At 34.8% G+C, this 22,157-nt stretch overlaps 1 protein-coding gene across 1 annotated transcript; it reads left to right on the top strand.

Annotated features, from left to right (window-relative positions):
- Positions 1 to 9,867: 9,867 nt before the first annotated feature.
- Positions 9,868 to 16,780, top strand: LOC140871502 (plant UBX domain-containing protein 7). The gene is made up of 10 exons (XM_073274036.1): positions 9,868 to 10,098; positions 11,345 to 11,472; positions 11,576 to 11,689; positions 12,224 to 12,422; positions 12,978 to 13,055; positions 14,884 to 14,952; positions 15,050 to 15,193; positions 15,360 to 15,471; positions 15,889 to 16,136; positions 16,391 to 16,780. Exons 1-10 carry the CDS (start codon positions 9,997 to 9,999, stop codon positions 16,559 to 16,561), a joined length of 1,365 nt encoding a protein of 454 aa, XP_073130137.1. The 5' UTR covers positions 9,868 to 9,996; the 3' UTR covers positions 16,562 to 16,780.
- Positions 16,781 to 22,157: the final 5,377 nt, after the last annotated feature.

The following is a 22,157-nucleotide window of genomic DNA, read 5'->3' as shown; positions in this document are numbered from 1 at the left end:
ACTTCTAGGTAGTAAATTAATTGAATGGGTTGTTTCAAATTTTAAATAGGATCGTTAAGAGTAAATAGATGATTTTGGTGAGCTGAATGGGTGAACAATTGCGAGATAGGAAATAGAGTTGTCCCTAGAATACTTTCGAGTACTTTACATTTGTATTCTAAGACTTTGTGATTGTTGACTGTTAAGACTAATGCACCAACTATGGGAATAGAACATTCAGGTAGTTTTTCTGGATAAGCTGTAGATTTATTTATTGGGAAAATACTAAGGTACTAGATGATCAATTAGAAAGCCTTTTTGATCAGGTTACAAACTCTTCAAGGTGTCCAATCTATACTAAGTTATTGAATTATGAATTCAGGTTGTACATATAATAATTTGGAAATTTTTGGATTTTCAGACTTGCTGTCAAGTTGAACTAGGGATTTGAGATATGTCTTCAGGCGATACGTGAGAATTATTTGGTACTTAGAGACGATCTAGTTTCATAAGAGATTAATAGCTCATAGTATACTTTGACTTGAAGTGTAATTATGGATTTCTTAGTCATTGCGTCTGGGATAGAAAAGGTGGATAAATCTGTTGGAAAATTTTAATCAAGAGTTGAACTTTCGGTAAAATCAAAGATGCTAGAGATGAACGTATAAATTGGTGAGTGGATAATTGGGATATGTTTAGTAACCTATTTGGATTCTATATGTTATCGGTTATTACCTTGGGACTGAACAACAGTGCATTTTATGGTTATATTTTCTTATCAAGGATTGTGTTAGATTTATTTATAGAAATGGGTCAATCAATCCTAAGTAGAGAATAATTATTTGTTCCACTTGGAGGTTAGCTGAACTAGAGTCGTTGCTTGAGGAAAATTTTAATCATCCTCAGAAGCGTTGTGAGTTGTAGTAACTAATAAGAGATTGAGCGTAATCTAGAATCATTAAACAAAACTAAGCTAATAAGTGGCGTAGACCTTTAGAATTTCAAATTGACTATTAAGTCATTCTTAAAGGTTTTGTTGTTGCATAATACTCTTGATTTGGGTATATAGAGAATTAACTCGTTTTGACGGTCCTTATGCGATCGTTGAGGAGATGGGTAATTTGTTTTATCATTTGGGTATGGCGCAGAGTTGTTAAGTGATACATGACGGGTTTCATGTGTCGATGTTGTGGAATTATGAGTCATATGCATCTCAGATCTTGAGGTCTAACGAGGTAGAATTGTATAGTTCATTAGCTATCCTATTTAGAAAAGTTTAGTGTTTAGTCGCTAAGAATTTTGAGAACTTGTAAATTTCTTAAGAACTCGATTCTATATTATATGTGTTAGGATAAATTGGTAAATAGACACTAAGCATAGTTTCGAGGTTAGGAAGCTTTTAAATTATGAGTAAGATCGACATAAATTCTTTATCGGTCACGCAGACCTTTATCGCTTAAAGTTGTGACCAAGACTTAAAGATATTGAACTAAGATAAAGTATCCGATATTTTAGGAGTGTAAGTGGCAAATTAAAACTCTTGATATCACATTGGAACAGTGATTAGAAATGTCTCCTAGGATACCTTCACTTGGAAATAAATTAGAATCGTGGTTTTATGTTGCAGTAAGAGTTAGTCAGATGTTTGATGATAGAGGTATCCGTAAGCATCAGAGTGCGCATCGAAAGCTGATTTGGGCCAACTCATGAGGGTGCAAAGTAAGAAAATTTAGTGTGTTATGGTCTTAGGTATTCGAACCTAGTTAGTAAGTCTTGAATTTCGAGGACGAAATTTCATTTAAGCGGGGAAGGAATTGTAGTACCTAAATATCTAATCTACTAAATCGCATGAATTAAATTTAATAAATATTAGAATTTATTATTATTTTTAAGTTTAATTGATTTAAATTTTTTTATTATTATTATTTGAAATACGTGTTAATAAAATATTAATTATTTATTTAAAAGATTTTATTTTTCTAACTATTAAATTAATTCTTTTAATTGTTTAAAGTTTACTCGTTTAAAGTATTTTATTATACTACTTATTTGTTTTAAAGATTTTAAAGGTTTAAGTCTGCTTATTTAAATGATGTTAATTATTTAAATTATTCATGTAAATTATATAAACTACTTCGTTTACTCATTTAAAAAAAATTACTTGAGCTTATTGGATAGTTATTTAAATTATTTTGATTTTAACTATTAAACTTATTTATTTAAATATTTTGACTGTCCAACTTATTTATTTTAAATAACATAAGTTTAGCGGTTAACTACTTTAAATTATTTTAAATGTCTAGATTATTTATTTAAATCTTTTTTAATTATCCAAATCATTTTAAAGGTTTTTATTTCCACTTGTGTATTTATTTAAACTGCATTTAAACGTTAGACTAGTTTGTTTAAATTATTTTAATCGCATTATTTATTATTTAAGTATTTTATTTATCGATGTGACATCAAAACGTTTAAGTATTTAAAATTAGCATTTTCAAACCCAGTAAATAGAATTTAAGTATAACTCTTAAATTTTCAAATTTGAGTATTTGCGGAATTGGGCCTAACACATTTACACGTACCATTTAAAATATTACCTATTATATATTATACATGATATTCCTTGCCCATTAAAATTAATGTTGCACGGCCCAATATATGATTTCGCCTGGCCCAGTCCATGGCCCATTAAGGAATTCACCTAGCCTAAAGTCACGGCCCATTTTCATTCTCTCCCTTCCCCCAAGCTACAGCCGATAGGGCCCCGTTTCTTTCTCCCATCTCCATTTCTTTTTCTGCTCGGGATCGGCACTCCCATCTCTACTCCTTCAACCATCGGCCGCCACGGCAGGACTCTTTCCCGGCGCATCGTTCCTCCAGGTGAGCTGCACGAATTCCATCATCCATTTCCAGCTCGTTTTCCCAACGGCCGAGCTCCCCCATTTCTGAAATTTTGTGTCGTGAGGCGAGAATATGAGTTTCTTTGGCCACCAAGTAGATTAATATGATGTGTGCTTGTTTTCTTGCTTACATTTCAATTTTTTTGTTTGATTTAAGGAAGCATCTCGAATTTTTCTGATTTCTTGATGGAATGAGCTCTGTTTTTCAGTTTTTTTGTCTGTTTTCTTGATGTGTGCTAGTCTGTTTTTTTGTTGAGATGTAGCTCACATGTTAGCGCTTAGGTTGCGTTGGAAATGGTTAGCAAAATTGGGGTGAAGGGCTGTCAGTTTGGTAGTTGCAGGGGATCAGGTTTCAGGGGATTTTCTTGGGCTGGGATTCTGCTCAAGAACATGGGTTAACTTGAGCTAGGGTTTTGGCTTGTGAGGTAGTCGGTCTTAATGGTTTGCGTGGAACTAGGAAGTGGTATAGGTCTTAAGTTAAGGCCTGGAGGCATGGGTGCTCCATGGGTAAGCTTTGGAGAAGGGAGATGAGCTATTGAGCATGAATTGTCAAGTGTCGGGGGCTGTCCAGGAATGACCATACAAAACAAGGTTGCACTCATGTTTTGGCTAAGAGCAAGAGTTTGGTAATATCCTAGGATGTTAGGAAAACGTTGTTTCAAGCGGAAATCAATTTGGCTAAGGTTTGGTTGAGTTCTAGGCTATTCAATGTTAAGGCGAATATTTTAGATGTTACTGTTTTTGCCCGGAAACCTTATTGCCAAAAAAATGATTGGATAAGAGCGAGACCTTGAGGATGACTTCCTATTTTAGTTTACAATGCTTGGGAGTCGTGTTTTCAAGCGAAAGTCGATTTGATTAAGAAATGAATAAGTTGTAAGCTTTACAGGCGGATTGCTCGGGATATGTCCTAAGTGCCAAAAAGTAAAGTCTAGATTCTTAGCTATGGTTTGTCACCTAAATCACCATCCTTGTCAACCATCTTACTTCAGTTATTTGAGTATCTAGTAAATATTTACAAAAAGGTCATTTTCTTGAGTTCAGTCTAAGTTTTGAGTCGAGTCAAGAAAAGAAAAGTATTTTTTTTGAATAAGGAGAGTTGATTGTGACTTATCAGGGTATGGACGGGTTGGGAGAAATCCTGGCTTCCCTTACCAACTCAAGGTATGGACGGGTTGGGAGAAATCCTAGCTTCCATATCCAACTCAGGGTATGGACGCGTTGGGAGAAATCATGGCTTTCCTTACCATTTTAGGGTATGGATGGACTGGGAGAAATCTTGGCTTCTCATAACAACACGGGGCAAGACGGGTTGGGAGTAATCCTGTCTTTCTTGGCGGCATAGTATACTGCAGCCATTGATCGATCAAAACTAAAGAAAAGGGCCACAATCAAGGATCTAAGTTCACAGTTCAGTTTACAGTTCAGTTATCAGTTTACAGCTCAGATTATCATATTTCAGTTCAGATTATTTGTTCTCAGTTCAGTCTTTTCAGTTCTCATATATAGTCTTGCATGCGATGTTTCCAAGTTACACTTTTTTTTGCTAGTGGTTCAGTTAGGAAAAGACAATGTATTTTTAGTATAAGCTATTTTTAATTGTGTGTGTATGTATATTTATTATTCGTTATTTCACCTCATATTCTTGTTGAGTCTTTAGGCTCACTACATCTACTGGGTACAGGTGCACACCCAATAATCGTCGCTTCTTTTACATTTCCGCATTTGAGATATTTGTAATAATGAATAGTTCTCATTTATTTAACTTCCAGTTGTTAGTAGGGTGTGATTCCCTACGATTGATACTAGGCGTGTAAACTTGTTATTCCCTACTCACTTCTGTATTGTTGGGACTGCACCCAAACAGATGTTTATGCATTTGGTGTCATGTTTCTTACCTTTGGGAGTATTTATTTTTATTTTGAAATGCCGATTTGAGACAGGTCGGGTTAAGCATTTACAGATAGTTCATGGCGAAATTTTTTGAAAATTTTTCTACAAATATTAATAATAATATCCCGAAGTTTTCTTTTTCTCATTTAATTATTTAGTCTAGAGGTAAGGGTCGTTTCAGTCGTGGTCGCGGCCGTGGATATGAAAATAATCGAGATAGTTACTTCAATAACTCATCTCAAAAGAACGTCACGAACCACCCACCAAAAAGGCAGCATGAAAACACGAGTGAAAATGAAAATCACTCAAAAAGATCTGAGAGTTTGTTATAGATGTGACACTCCAGGATATTGGTCACATATTTGTCGAACCCCTGAGCACCTATGTAAGCTCTATAAAGAATTGACAAAAGGGAAAGGAAAAAAGACCAATTTTGTTGAAAACAGTAACCATTCAAGTGGTTCAACTCATTTCGATGCTGCTGATTTTTCAAATGATTTCGAGGACATTGATTAATATATTGGTGGGACTAGAATGTAACATACTGTATTTTTGATGTATTTTTGTATTATGAAACATGTTATATTTTTCATATAATGTCATTAATTTTCTTTATTGCATATTTTTTTTTGAAGTTCAAAATGAAAAATGGTATGAGCAAAGCTAAACAAGAAAATAATCTCATGGAAGTTTGCATACCCGATAGTGGTACAACGCACACTATTCTCCGAGATAAAAGATATTTCTTGGAATTAAAACCAACAAAAACAATTGTGAATACAATATCAGGTCTTGTAGACTTGATTGAAGGTTGTGAAAAAACACATTTTTTTGTTACTTAATAGTACAAAATTTTTGATAAATGATGCTTTATATTTACCACAATAAAAAAGAAATTTGTTGAGTTTTAATGACATATATTCTCATATGTATGATACTGAGACGATAACTGATGGAAATCAAAAATATATGTGTCTTACCACATATAAATCAGGAAAAAAATATGTGGTTGAAAAATTATCAATGCTTTTTGCTGGATTGCATTATACACATATAAGATCAATCGAATCAAATATGGTGGTTAATAGTTCTTCAATATTAACCAATTGACATGATCGATTGGGACATCCTGGTTCAATAATGATGAGAAGAATTATTGAAAATGCACATGGTCATCCATTGAAAGACCAGAAGATCTTTCAATATAATAAGTTTCAATGTAAAGCACGTTCTCTTGGAAAACTTATTATAAGACCATCATCAGCTAAAATCCAATCAAAATCACCCATATTTCTTGAACGTATTCAGGGTGATATTTGTGGGACAGTTCATCCACCATGTGGACCATTTCGATACTTTATGGTATTGATCGATGCCTCTAGCAGATGGTCATATGTATGCTTATTGTCAACTCGGAATGTGGCATTTGCAAGATTAATGGCTCAAATAATAAAATTGCAGAATCAATTTCCCGCTTATATAATCAAGAAAATAATACTTGATAATGCTGGAGAATTTACTTCCCAAACTTTCAATGACTATTGTATGTCAATGGGAATTACTGTTGAACATCATGTTGCTCATGTTCATTCACAAAATGGATTAGCTGAATCATTGATTAAACGGCTACAACTGATTGCTAGACCAATGATTATGAGAACAAAACTGCCTATTTCTATATGGGGACATGCAATTTTACATGCTGCGACATTAATTCGCATCAGACCAAGTGCATATCATAAATTCTCCTCATTGCAGCTTACATTTGGTAAAGAACCAGATTTTTCTCATCTGAGAATTTTTGGATGTATGGTGTATGTGCCTATTGCACCACCTCAACGATCAAAAATGGGTCCTCAAAGAAAAATCGGTATTTATATCGGTTATGATAGCCCATCAATCATCAGATATCTTGAGCCTCAGACAGGCGATGTATTTACAACATGTTTCGCTGATTGTCATTTTAATGAAAAAATATTCCCAATGTTAGGGGGAGAAAAGAAACACATCGAAAAAGAAATCACATGGTATGTACCATCATTGTTACATTTGGATCCAAGAACCAAATAATGTGAGAAAGATGTACAACAAATTGTGCATTTGCAAAGAATAGCAAATCGAATGCCAGATGCATTTGCAGGCACAAAAGGGGTAACAAAATCATATATACCTGTTGTGCCCTTGCTTGAATTGAAATACCAAAGAAACAAATTAAAGACACTCATGATGTCATAAAACGCTTGAAGCGTGGAAGGCCAATCGGTTCCAAGGATAAAAATCCTCGGAAAAAAATGCATAGAGAAACACGATGATCACAAAATAGAAAATGGTTTTCCAGAAGAAACACCTGATGATGAAAATATTCTGTCAGAACCACAAACTGACGAGAATCATGAAATCTCTATCAATTATATTAATACTGGAACAATATGGAACCGAAGAGATATAGAAGATATTGATGAGATATTTTCTTATAATGTGGCATGTGACATCTTAAATGAGAATGGAGATCATGAACCAAAATCTTTTGGTAAATGTAAAACTAGGCATGATTGGGCAAAATGGAAAGATGTCATCCAGGTTGAATTGGATTCTCTAAATAAACGTAATGTTTTTAGACCTATAGTCCTCACACCTGAAGGTGTAAAACCTGTTGGATACAAATGAGTTTTTATTCGAAAGCGAAATGAGAAAAATGAAATAGTCAGATATAAAGCTAGACTTATTGCACAAGTTTTTTCTCAAATGCCTGAAATTGATTATGAAAAAACGTATTCTCCTGTTATGGATGCAATTACGTTTCGATATTTGATTAGTTTGGCAGTGTATGAAAATTTGGAAATGTGTCTTATGAATGTTGTTACAGCTTATTTATAAGGATCACTTGATAGTGATATATACATGAAAATCCATGAAAGATTTAAGATGCCTAAAGCACAAAGTTCAAAACCCAGAGAATTTTATTTTGTGAAATTTCAAAGATCATTATATGGATTGAAGCAATCCGGCCAAATGTGGTATAATCTGCTAAGTGAGCACTTGATGAAAAAGGGATATGTAAATGATCCAATATGCCCTTGTGTTTTCATCAAGAAAACAACATCCGGATGTGTAATTATTGTTGTATATGTTGATGATTTAAACATTATTGGAACGAATAAGGAAATTCAAGAAGTTATGATGTACTTGAAGGAAGAATTCGAAATGAAGGATCTTGGAAAAACCAAGTAATGTCTGGGTTTGCAAATCGAACAAAAAGAATGTGAAATTTTTGTTCACCAGGAAAATAATACCAAAAAGGTCCTTAAACGTTTTAATATGGATAAATCAAATCAATTAAGTACTCCAATGGTTGCTAGATCATTAAATATATAAAAGGATCCATTCCGTCCATGTGAAGATGATGAAGTTATTCTTGGTTCAGAAGTAACATATCTAAGTGTCATTGGTGCACTTATGTATCTTGCAAATTGCACTAGACCTAATATATCTTTTGCTATAAATTTATTGGCAAGATTCAGTTCATATTCAACAAAGAGACACTGGAACAGAATTAAACATATATTCCGTTATTTACGAGGAACGACAGATTTGGGACTTTTGTACTCAAAAGATACCAATCATAGTATCATTGGTTATGCTGATGCTGGATATTTATCTGATCCACATAAGACACATTTCCAAACCGAATATGTATTTAGTCGTGGAGGCACTGCAATTTCTTGGCGTTCATAGAAACAAACACTCATAACAACTTCATCAAATTACGCCGAGATTATTGCGCTATATGAAGCAAGTCGTGAATGTGTTTGGCTAAAATCAATAACATAACATATCCAAACTTCTTGTGGATCATTAATAGACAAGAAGCTTGTGACGCTGTATAAAGATAATGATGCATGTATTGTTCAAATGAAAGAAGGATACATCAAAAGTGACAGAACCAAACATATTCCCCAAAGTTCTTTGCCTAAACTCAAGAGTTTGAGAAGAATAAAGATATTGATATTTGTTATATTCAATCAAGTGAGAACTCATCAGATTTCTTCACAAATGCACTTCCCACAACGATATTCAGAAATCATATATATAACATTGGGACGCGCAATGTACGAAATATGTGAAGAATAGTTCGTATTAACATGAGGAGGAGTTTACGTGGCTGCACTCTTTTTTTCTTACTATGGGTTTTATCCCAATGAATTTTTCCTAGTAAGGCTTTTAATGAGACAGTATAAAAAAACATAATAAAGACAGTCATCATATCACGATCATCATCACAAAGGGGAGTGTTGAAAATATGATATTATTATTATTATTATTATTTAACGTTGAATGTTAAATATTGAGTTGTAAAATATTGAAAATTAGTGTGTGATGATGTAGATGATGATGATTTAATTTTTGAACTAATCTCCAAATGAGATCTATAAATAGGTCTCTCCATTTGTGTAAAAAATCACAATTAAATTGAGAGAAAATTTTTTGAAGTGTAGAGTTTGATATACTTTGAGTTTTGAAATTTTTACTTTTTACTATAAATTTTTATTTTTTCACAACAATTATTATTATTATTATTATTAGTTTTTGCTTATATGCATTGCGTGCAAAACATGCTAACAAGTATCAATAATAATAATAATATCTTTTAATTTAATATCTATTTTCAAATGTTTCATCTTTTCACTTTTATATAACTCTTTATCATTTATTTAATTGGATGCGATAAAATCTAAAATAATAAAATTTCAAACTTTTGAAAAAATAGGTTTAAAATAAGTAGTCAATTGAAGAATCCATAGGACATAGAAATGAAATAATAATTTGTATTATTATTATTAGTTTTTTTTTAAGTGCATGACGTGCGAAACATGTTAACACAATGAGCCTCTAACTCATGTGGAATAGGGTCTTCTTCGAGGTCAATCTTTTTTTTTTAAAGTTTAAGTAACAATAATAATAATAATATCTTTTTCACTTTTATAACTCTTTATCAATTATTTAATTGGATGTGACAAAATCTAAAATAATAAAATTTCCAAAAGTGAAAAAAGATTTTATTTTCCTTTGTTGAAGATAAGCGTAATAAGATTTTATGTTGGAGCTCTACTGCAAAGCTGCCTCTGTCGTACAAGGATCGGTGTCACATCTACATATACCCATTCGCCCCTCTTCTGGAGCCCTACCAAATCAATTTACAAAACCCACATAAAAAATTTGGAAGATGGAAGGTATTGTATCTGCTACGGATCAGCAAAGTATGGTGTCCTCGTTTCTCGAAATCGCCGTTGGCCAGACCACCGAGACGGCTCGCCAGTTCCTTCAGGTGATGGGATTCTTGTTCAGTTGTTTGCGATTGCGGTTAATGTGGGATTTCATTGATGTATGATTAATTCGCAATCTACTGATTGGTTCCTGGCCCGTTGCATTGTTTGCTCCTTGAATGGTTGGTTTTTTTTTTTTTTTTTTATCCTGCTAAAATTGGTTGCTTTTGTTGATCTGTTTGATTTTGAGTTGATGGGCTTGTGTGGTTAGTGAAGGCATTGTAGGGGAACTAGTGCGGACTGGTTGCTATGTATGATTATGCTTCTCAGGGGGGAGGTTTGTATGCTAACTTGCGGAGCTAATTGCTAAATTATGACGCAGGCTTGTTATAATTATTATGACTCTAAGATACGAATTTGATTTTGCATTTGCATTGGAAAAGAAATGGGATTGGGATAGTTTTTTTTATTACGACGACCTCATTAAACATAGCTAGTGTTTGGAACCATATGCTTATAATTTTGGCCATAACTACTCTACGACTGCGGACGATAATTGAATTGGTTGTTAACTTTACTGCAAATTAAAGCATGGGTCAAGACTAAATTGTGCCTTAAATATCAAATCTATGTATTGGACCTGAAAGAACTATAAATGTGTGTGCAAATTTGGAGTTTTGTCGGACGGCACGAGGACTAAGGACAGGGATTTCTTCAACTGAAATGAGACGCAAGAAGATAATCCTGTCACTTAGAGCGAATTAAATACGAAAGAGATCCATAGGATTACAGGAGTAAGAAAGATGAAATCCCTAGAGAATTTTCTATAAAGTATAACATAAAGACTGAATCTTTTCTGTCCTGTTAATTTACAGGGAGTTTCTACTGTACAATTTTTGAGAACTAGGGCTATAGTTTCCTCAAATTCTAATAGCAAGACAGTACAAATTGGTTTGCTGTGTTCCCATCAATAGCTGGGACTGAGAGCTCACCATAGAAAAAGCACAATTCTTTGGGGTGGAGGAATTTTTTGTTTTAAGTCTGTCTATTATCTGATGGGTCTAATGCATATATAAAAGCAGCAGCAACTCGAGGCTAACCAACCTAACCTTGATGTAATTTAAAAGGCACAATTTTGTTGGGTGGAAGTTTTTATGATTATTACTTTACATATTTTTGTTCCTCTCGAATCATGGTTTACTGTGGTATGGCCAACTGCAGTTCATCTATGGGTTTGTTCTACATTTTGAACATATTGGATCCAAATCCTTAAATTATGAATTGTTACGTAAAGTTTATGTGATGCAGGCCTCTAGCTGGAGGCTTGAAGAAGCTATTCAACTTTTTTATGTGGGAAATGATGGTGGAGCAGCTGCATCATCCTTATATTCCCCACCTGTTGAAAATAATCTCACACCCAATGCCTCAAACTTAAGGTACATCATTTATATGATTTTTTTTAAAAATTATTTCTAGTTTTTTTTTTATATATTTCCAATCATGCCAGCCTTTTTTTCTTTTTCATTTTGGAAACTACAGTGAATGGGATAAAGATTTGCCAGATCAAGATTGGGGACAAGGTGAAGGAGATGGTGTACGGCCACCTTTGCCTGTGAAAAGGGATGTTCTTTACGACAGTCCCTCGGTCTATGGGTATACTACTCTCGTGCTACACTTTTAACTATGCAACATTTATTACTGTGTTTAAAGGAAAAAAATATCCGTTTCCAATGTATTAAAGGCAAACAAAAACACTCTAGATTCCCGGCTTAATAGTCAGTGGCACATTCAGATGGCGTGGGAGTGCAAAACAAGATTGTAACGCTATGGACTAAGTTATTTTGGATCAAAGTGTTCTAACTTTGGGGATAGCGAACTTCGTGAATTATCTTTGGTTGAATTTTGAATGTTTTTGATTGAGGGGACAACCCATTATACTTTTTGTATCACGTCATCAATTTGTGGTTTCCTGAATCCTGATATATCTTTCACAGTCAACCTACATTTTCTGGTAATATCAACTTCCTTCATTTGAAACTAGCTCAAGGCTTGTTGTAATGGTCATTGACTTATGAGACAAATATTTTTTTGTCATTTTGCTCCTATTCACTTTTTGATGCATTTTTTTATTGTTGTTTGTCGGGTACAATTTATTGTTGTTAAAGCCTATTTGGTCATATTCACCAGAACAATGAGGATGGGAGGTTCATCACATGGAACTCATTCTGTAGTTCCCTTCCGCAATTTTGAGGAGGAAATGAAACGTCCTAGAGTCTGGGAAACAGAACAAGGCTCATCCTCTTCCGTAACAAATAAAACTCAGGATAACCTTGCATCTTTGTACAGGCCTCCATTTGCTCTGATGTTTCACGGACCATTTGAAAAGGTACGCTTTCATGTAAACTCTGGGAAATTTTTGGGGATGGGACCTGACTGTCTCCTTTTGATTTTCTCTATCAAGAAATTGCTAGGCTCCCTTGGTTTGTCCCGCTGTCATTGATCTCTATTGCCATGCATTGATTTACTTGTTGAGAGATAATTGCAGCAGCAGATGAGCTGGATTTTTGTTGTACATTTTGTTCTTGAAACTTGGCGGGGAGGATATATCATTTTCTAATTGAAACCAATGAAAATATCCTACTGTCCTTCTCTCTCATATTCTTCAACTTTGAAAACTTCCTTCTTTTTTCCTCAATGTTTTGTTTATCTTTTCCTGTGATCTTCTCTGTAACTGAATCAAGATGCTTATATGATTGTTTTTATTCTGATGACATCTTTAAGATCAATAAAACAAAAGCTAGAAAAACATGTTGACTGTTGAGGGTACTTGTTAAATAATAATAATATTGGGACTGGTGCACATGAATTGACTTATTTTTTTTACTTTGTTTTCACCATGCATTCCACTGATTATTTCCATTTCTTGTTTTTTCTATGCCAGGCTAAAGATCATGCAAAAAAGCAGAATAAGTGGCTTCTTGTAAACATGCAGTCAACCAAGGAATTTAGCTCCCATATGGTATTATTTATTTTTCTCTTTCATGCAGGCAAGAGCTTAAAAATGAAAACAGCTTTGCTATCAACTGAAGTTTAATGCTATGTGAAACCGAAATAACAAACCCAAGGAACTGATAAAATAACTGATTTTGCTGGCTTCTATTTGAACCTAGTAACATTGATTGTTGATTGTCCGAGCTTATTTCCAAGTTAAGATCGTCCAAATTTTTAGCTCAGGATTGCTAACCTGTGTGTTAGTCTAATTTATAATCATCTTCTACTAGATGATAATCTAATAAAAACTTGGACAATATGACTTATTAATGTGTCCCAAACGACTGATCGACAAACATCCCTTGCTGATTGAACTAGAAAATTTCCTAAAAGCACAATGCTACCAATTTTGAATAACTACACCAAACACCTTTTGGTTACAGCATCTTTTCTGAACCATTGAACGGCCCTGAGTTTAACGCCTAGATGTCCCAAATGTTTTCTGAATGTCCCAGCTATTCCATGGAAGTTTATATCTAGGTCTTACTCGTCTTTTCAGCCTCTGGTAAGGGCGGTGGTTAGAGGAGGGAACAAAGTTATATTCTGGGAAGATGGTGTGGGGAGTCTTCGTTTCGAGTTCGTTTTCCAGCCTTGTTTCAGATTTTTTTTGCACATAATATGCACATTTCTCATTTCGTGTCAACGGAAAACTCGGGGAGGAGAGGTCATACTTCGTGGGATTTTCATTTTCGGAGGGATTTAAGGGATGTAGAAGTAGCGGAGGTAGGCGTTTTGTTAGAGGAACTGATGAGAGTTAGACTAGTTAAGGGGGCTGAGGATGTGAGAGTGTGGGTTGGGGATCCTTCTGGAATTTTTTCGGTTAAGTCTTTTTTCGAGTCATTCTTTCCGGTTTCTGATTTTTCTTTGTTTTCATTCTTCGACTTATTTGGAAATACCGATTCCCTCAAAAATTCAAATTTTTTCTTGGACAAATGCTCTTGGTAAGTTGCCGACTTCGGAGGTGATGCAAAGAAGATGGCCCTCGTGCGCTTTGAACCCGAATTGGTGTGTTTTATGCCGGAGTGAGGGGGAAACTCAAGATCACATGCTCATACATTGTCCTTTCACGTATGGACTGTGGTCAAGAGCGTTGGCGGAATTGAGGCTAATGTGGGTCACACCTCGATCTATACAGGAGCTATATGCTACTGATCTGTCTAGCCTTTTGGGTAAGAAGGGGAGAAATTTTTGGTCCTTGGTGGTTCATGGTATTAGTTGGTCGGTGTGGTTGGAGAGAAATGAAAGAATCTTTGAGGATAAAGAACAAACGGCGGAAGAGTGTTGGGAAAAGATCAAAATACGGATAGCTATGTGGAGCAGAGCGTTTAAAGATTTTCAGAACTTAGCAATTTCGGATTTATTAAGGGATTGGTCGTTTATTTTCTGTTGATGTGATAGGAATTGTTAGGTTCTTTCCCTATTCGCGGTTATCTTGTTCGCACTTATCATGTAATTTTTTAAATTATGATATAATATTTAAAGTTTCTTATCAAAAAAAAAATACATTGCACAACTATTTTTCATCAAAAAACCACCACTTTTCTCACCATGCAGACTTCAAACTGTCTTTTCGTGGTAGTACCTCTCTATCTCACGTGCTTTGTTTGATAAAAATTTTCTCAGGCTATTGCATCACATAGCACAATCATTTCTCATCAAAACACCACCACTTTTCTCACCATATAGACTTCCTGTTTTTTCTTGGTTGTGTACCTCTCTCTTTCATGTGCCTTGATTGATAAATTTTCTCATCGCATGTCTTGAATTTCTCTTGAACTATATGTGCTGCTTTGAAGCTAAACCGTGACACATGGGCAAATGAAGCTGTTGCTCAAACCATCAAAACAAACTTCATCTTCTGGCAGGTTTGTATTATTCTGTTGCTGACTGTCTATTATTATTATGCTTGTTGTGGATGATTTTTGTTCTTTGTGTTGATATTTTCGATCATATGTGCTATAGGCATATGATGATACAGAAGAGGGTAGTAAAGTTTGTACCTATTACAAATTAGACTCTGCCCCCGTCATCCTTGTGATTGATTCAATAACGGGTCAGAAATTGCGCTCTTGGAGTGGAATGGTTCAACCAGAAAGTTTGCTGGAGGTATATGAGCTGTTCATGTTGTTGCTAAATGCAAGTGCACTGAAATATGCACTTGTTTGTTTATTCAGTTTGAAATACCAATGCACACTTTCACCTGAAGGATTTAAACTTTTATTTGAGTAAAATTCTTTCATGTCTCCTAACAAGTCTTTATTTTTTGCTCTAGGATCTGTTACCATTTATGGACGGAAGCCCCTCAGATCATCATATTAGTCTGTCTCATAAACGTCCCAGAGAAAGTTCTAAGACACCAATTTCTAGTGTTCATTACATACCAGGTTTTTTCCTAAACTTTTGGGACTGCTTGGCTCTTTAGCTCTTTCGTTTTTAGCTAATGCTACTTCTGACACTTCAACTTTGAGAGGCAATCTGCATTCATGAATGGCAAAAATCCAGTGGCTTATATTGAACTTGGAGTTCAGAAATTTATTTGGCATGTTCTTAAATTTCTTTTGACTACGGAAGGGCAATGACAGCCCTTGTGCACAATTAGAAATATGTGTAGTAAATGACCTTTTATATAACGTACAGGTTCTTGTAACTCCATCACCCTGTATGACTTTGTATTTATTCATTTTTTACAAGTGCTGTTTTCTTCCTTCACCTTCAATTTTTTTTTATCAGCGACTTGGTCAACTCTGAAATGATATGTTGTCTCACAGGATGTTAATTTTAAAAATGCTAATTGGATGCAGATGAAAGTAATGATGAAGATGAAGAATTGCAGCGAGCACTTGCAGCCTCGATGGAGAATAATGATTTCGATGGAGGTGCCGTGAAAGAAGCGGATGATGCTAATGTTGAGGATACAGTGAAGAAGCCTGCTTATTTACCTTTACCTGAAGAACCCAAAGGCGATAAAAATCTGCTTTGCCGGGTTGGAGTTCGTCTCCCTGATGGGCGCCGAGTTCAGAGGAATTTCCTTCGGACTGACTCAGTTCAGGTATAAATGCCTTCTGAGCATTTTCTTTATTTGCTTATACATCGGATTCAAAACTTGCTCAATAGATTGAATGTTGAGATCTACTCTCTAGATAAGAGAATTTGTAGGCATTTGTAGTACGCAGTGAAGAAATGATGTAAAATTGGTAATTGATTTAGTCAGAGCTAACCAGTTTTTTTCCACAAAAAGAAAAAAAATTCCATTTCAAGGAACCATGTTTCTGGCTATTTATATGTAAAACATTTTTATTATAGCTGTTGTGGTCATTCTGCCATTCTGAGCTGGAGAAAGACGGCAAAGGCACACAGCCATTTCGCCTGACTCAGGCTATTCCAGGCGCTTCCAAAACTTTGGACTCCAGTTCGAATTCAACATTCGAGGAATCGGGTCTTGGCAACACAATGGTATCCGTTACCTGGGAATGAAGATGAGTTGCTGCTGTATTCGGATTGCGAAATTTTAGTCTCAACTGCAGCATAACAGTATTAATGTCCCTTTTCTTGTCTATTTTTTTTATTTAAAAGGGTGGAAGAAGGCAAGAAAACATAATACTTGCTCAACTCATCTATCATATCTTGTATATACACCATAAACTACATATTTACTGTTAGTAACAATGTAATTTAAAGCTTTTTTGATGGTTTTGAAGTGGTGGAGTAAATTTCATGATTAATTTCAATTTTTTTTAAAAAAAAATTTTGCCCTTTGTTTTTTTAGTCTCATTTAATTTTATTTTTTTTTCTGTATTTTTATGCAAAATCTGTCTTAGTGACAAGATAATTCAACACATATGGATAGATGCTTTTTCAATATCGAGCTTCGTAATTGTATGAAAATTTATTAATTTTTCCATATTTCACTAAATCATCCTTATTTTTACTCAATATAATGTCTAATTTTATTTTTGACCTTATTTTGAGATTGATTTATCTATCAATATTTATGCAAAATCTGTCTTAGTGACAGGAATTCAACACATATAGATAGATGCTTTTTCAATATCGAGCTTCGTAATTGTATGAAAATTTATTATTTTTTTCCATATTTCACTAAATCATCCTTATTTTTACTCAATATAATGTCTAATTTTATTTTTGACCTTACTTTGAGATTGATTTATCTATCAATATTTATTTATAGTTTTGATTTTTTTAATGCATCATCTCCGCTCTCACTTATTCTTTCTAGTTTCCGGTTTATATTCATTTCTAAATATAAAAAACATACAATTTTCCGCGCTAATGTTCTTTTCGAAAATAGTAAAGAAAATATCATTAAATTTAAAAATACAAATAAGATATGATTGAATTTAAAATAATAGATAGAGAAAATATTGAATATTAAAAAAAATATAATATTATGAGTGATAAATTATTTAATATAAAAATTTTAAAATATAGATAAAAATACGATTTAATTTTAAAAAATTTAAATTACTTTTTATCGTGATCGAAAAAAATTTAATATTTGTTTTTAATTATATATATATGGATAGACAAAACAATCACCCTATTAAAATAGGGTGAATATATATATATATATATATATATATATATATATATATATCTCACTATTTAATAAAGCAAGAGGAGATCATAGAAACCATATTTGGTATTTTTGTGTGATTTGCCTATTATATCTTTCATATCAATAATAATAAAAAAATAACTTCTTTGGATTATTGTGTAAATTTGAAGACCCCTTAACCTTCAATACACACGTTCTTTCTCCTCAACTTTTCAACCAAATTATCCCTCACTCCCTGTACGTGCATTTCATAACTCATTCTCAACTTCTCAATCAAATTATCCCTCACTCCCTGTATGTGCATTTCATTATATGATGATAGAACACAATTACGTTACACACGCAACGCGTGCGTGACCGCTAGTATATATATATATATACACACACATAACCGCACACTCGCAAAACATATAATATATTTAGTATTATTGTTATATATAAATATTAATTTTTTCAATATATAATTTTTAAAATTATTTTTTTTCATTTTAAAACTAATATAAAAATAAATTTAAAATGAAAAAAAATAATTTTAAAAATTATATATTGAAAAAATTAATATTTATATATAACAATAATACTAAATATATTATATGTTTTGCGAGTGTGCGGTTATGTGTGTGTATATATATATATATACTAATATAAAAATAAATTTAAAATATATTATCATTTTATCATTATCCATAATAGTTAGTTGATAAAAATATTAAAAAATATAAAAATCAAATCAAATTTATATATTTATAAGTATAAAGGACAATTTTAAAAAAAAAAAATTGGTGTCCTCACTCGAGTATGTTCAACTATTATATATACTAGTGAAAAATGCACACGTTTGCGTGTTTAAAATAGAAGTTTTTTTAAAGCAAAACATGAAGTGAGTGGGAGGTTTAGTAAGATAGTTGATAAGTAGGGGTAATTATGGAATAATGTATTTTGGTGTACGTCCTCAAAGGTAGTTAGTATAATATGCACATTTTTTATATAATAAATAAATATATATATATATATATATGCATATATATATATATATACATATATAAAAACAGAAAAGTCTATTAACAATAGAAACCATAGCATTTTCGATTTATTCAACCCTGGAGAGGGGGGAAAAATTGATGGTAATGATTGGGCCACACACAATTTCCATGTGGCACCCATATGAAAATTGGTCAATCATGGGCCCAGCATTTTTCCACCCAAAAGTTATTTTCGAAAATAGTAAAGATATTATCATCAAAAATTCAAATAAGATATGATTGAATTCAAAATTATAGATAGAGACAATAAGCCAATTCAAACAACAACCAACTTGATGTACCAAGAATCCAAGATCTCTAAAAATGTAAGAATGCATCCAGATTTAAATCCAAGATTTCTAAACACGTAAAAATTATTAAGATTTTAATCCAATCTACTTAACAACATATTGTAATCGAAATCTAACATACACATTGATGTGAAGATCATAAATTAGGTTTTCGGGGGTGGGTAAAGTCCCGGGTCAATACAGCAGGCAAGTTCCTCGTCTCGTCCTTGGCAAAATATACACACCAGAAACAAGGAAACTCGTAAGTGGAGTGTCGGAGGGGTTCTCCGGCATCGCCACTCCGATGCTTAAGTCAGGTTAAGATGTATGGAGTGGGCTTAAGAATATTTGAGAGAGTGAGTGTGTGCGAGATAGTTGTGATATGTGATAATGAACGTAAAAAAACGTAACATACCCAAGCCCGGGGGCCTGGTTTAGGCAGATGCCTGAGACATCAGTGATTAAACTGCTTGGGGCTGGCTGGCAATCATTAAATTTGATGGGATAGCTCACGTAATTTCTGGGTAAGCCCATACTGTGGGACCCATGACCTGATCAGGCCAGGGCCCGGGTGCTCAGGAGACCAGGGAAAGGCACTCTAGCCCGGGTTCCTGGGCTCTTGTGAAAGGGAAGACCTTCATAGCCCGGGAAGGGCTCTTTTCTCATTCATCAATCTAGAACCACTCCGCATCCGAGCTTTCGACAGCCACTCGGGTTTGATGATAACCTGGGATATTTCACCGGGGGATCACCATGGATTTTCCCCAATCAGTGCTGCACACGAGGTCATACAAACCTCCAGGCCTGTTGTGGCTCTTCGATTTATTGCTTCCCCATCTTCCTAATCCGAATCTGTCCTTGAGTCAACTCGTCATCCTCCTCATCAATCACCCCCGCCCGTCGTTTGTTTTCCTGTTGAAGGCATGATGGCTCGGAGGAGGATCCTTCCCAATATCATCATCCTCCTCCGCATCATCATGATCATACACATGGAGACCCATGCATCACGCCTTCAATAGGAAAACAAACGACTGCATGGTTATCCAGATGTGAGATATCGACGCGGTTCTTCCTTTTCCTTTGATTCTCCCCGATGACGCCAGGAGAAGAACCTAGTTGCCTCCCCCACTTTTTGGCATCAACATCTTCAATGAACTAAAAGAGGTCAGCAATCTGAATAGAGATGTTATCTACTTTTGCATCGAGACTTCGAATAGAGTCAGATTGCTCTTGATTTGCAATTGCAATTCCTTCTATCTGTGATCTGATGATCTGAATGGATTCTATATTTTTGTGAGCAGCAGAAAGAGCATATATCTGACCAAGTGAGAGAGTAGCATAGGAGGCAGCGACATCCCTTTTTAACAGAGATACAGTGACTTGCACTCGAGTCAGTTATTCATAGATTTTCAAGATGTAATCTAGTGCTCTTTTGGAGAAAGAATTAAAAGCTGTTTGATCTTTCAATTAATCGTAGTGAATTTTTTGACCATTTTCTAAAGACTGTTACAGAGTTTCTTCAAGCCATTGAGCTTTTCAGGTACAGATGTTTCTGGATCAGATAGAAGATTGTCTGCTCGAAGCATGCGTTGCTTGAGACCAGACGAAGATGGATCGCCGGAGAAAAGAACTATTGCAGTTTTTACTTCAACAGTGTATTCAGATGTTGGAGCTGCAGAAGCAATAGTATGATCGTGAGTTTCTGCAGGCAAAAGGTGTCTCCTTAGTTGCAGCAGCTACTGCCTGCATCTCTTGCTAATGTGAAGTAGAGAATAAGGCAAGATCTGGAATGAGAGCTTCAACTTTTGGAACGGTGGCTAATGAAAATTCTGGTAAAGCAGTGGATTGAGGTACTTCCCTTGAGTTTGGTGCGGCTGGTGTGTCAAAGGACGTGGAAAAGTGAGCATCTTCAAGTGCAGTTCCTTGACAAAAGAGTTCACAACGTATTCAACTTCGGATAAATCTCGAACAAACACGAGTGAAGATGTCTGTTCAGCAGAAGGATCAACCACTGGATTCTTGTCAGGGGTACTTGAGGCTACATCATTTGGAGGAGAATCTGCCGAGCTTCTAGTGTCAGGAGCACAACATGTGGCAAAGTTGAGTTAGAAGGAGTAGTAGGAGTAAAATCAGCTTCGAGTTTCAAAACCTTGAGTTCCAAGTTTTGCAAAATAGTGTTCAGGTGGTGAATAACTGCATCATCAATATGTGCAGTAGGACCTCTTGGATCGAAGAACAGTTAGAACTTTTGAAAGCTTGGCTACCCTCAACTTCTGTAGATGTAGCGCCGATGATTTAATGCTTCAACAACAGATGTCGTCTTGTGGAATCAAATACTTGACGCTCAAGATGCAGAGCTTGAATGAAATTGGATTTCTTGCCCTTGAATTCGTATAAGTGCTGAACTGTTTGAATGTGTGTCCACTTGTCAAAGTATGCACCTTCATTTTCAGCATATAGATCAACTTGTTCCATTTGTAAATTGACAGCTGTCTGAACAGAGTTCAAGACATTGTCATCGATTCATCATCATCTGGAATTGTCGAGAGAATGGATTTGCCTTTATCATGTGGTGCAGGTAATGATATTGGCTGCTTATGAGTTACAGAAGACGACTCTTTGATTGTGATTCTAGGTAACGAGATTTGAACAACAGTGGATTTTCTAGAGAGTTCGGCTAGAAAGGGTGAGGCAGTGGCAATTGTTATGGTAGTGGAGGATGTGGTAGGGTGGGAGAAAACTTGATGCAGTGGCAGAGAATCAGTTTTGTCGAGATCAGCTATGGCCATTGTTCTCTGAATGTGCTTGATTTTCCGTATGGGTTTGGACTTCTTTTTGGCAGGCTTGGGTGAGGGCTGATTGGGTGCAGTAGATTCTTTAGATATAGTCTACTCTGATACAATAACCTTTTGTTTGGGTCGGGCATTTTTGGGAGCAGCAGTATGTTTGTCACTGGTTTCCTGTTTAAAAACGGTAGACAAAAAGGCAAGTGTCTTTCCCTTAAAGCCAACACATTATCTACATTCACCATAGGAGCCTTAGAACCATATTTATCACAAGTAAAGTGAAATCCAGCATCGCGTGACAAATTACTGATTTGTCATCATCTAAGCTTTGATCTGGCCCAGCCACACTCATGATCTTCTCACCCCTGGTGGTGAGTTTCATGCCCTCCCCAGGGA

Source organism: Henckelia pumila, unplaced genomic scaffold (genome assembly GCF_033568475.1).
Source record: "Henckelia pumila isolate YLH828 unplaced genomic scaffold, ASM3356847v2 CTG_461:::fragment_3, whole genome shotgun sequence".
Taxonomy (NCBI): domain Eukaryota; kingdom Viridiplantae; phylum Streptophyta; class Magnoliopsida; order Lamiales; family Gesneriaceae; genus Henckelia; species Henckelia pumila.
Note: the sequence above shows the minus strand (reverse complement) of the source record. Positions and strands in the feature narration are given on the sequence as shown.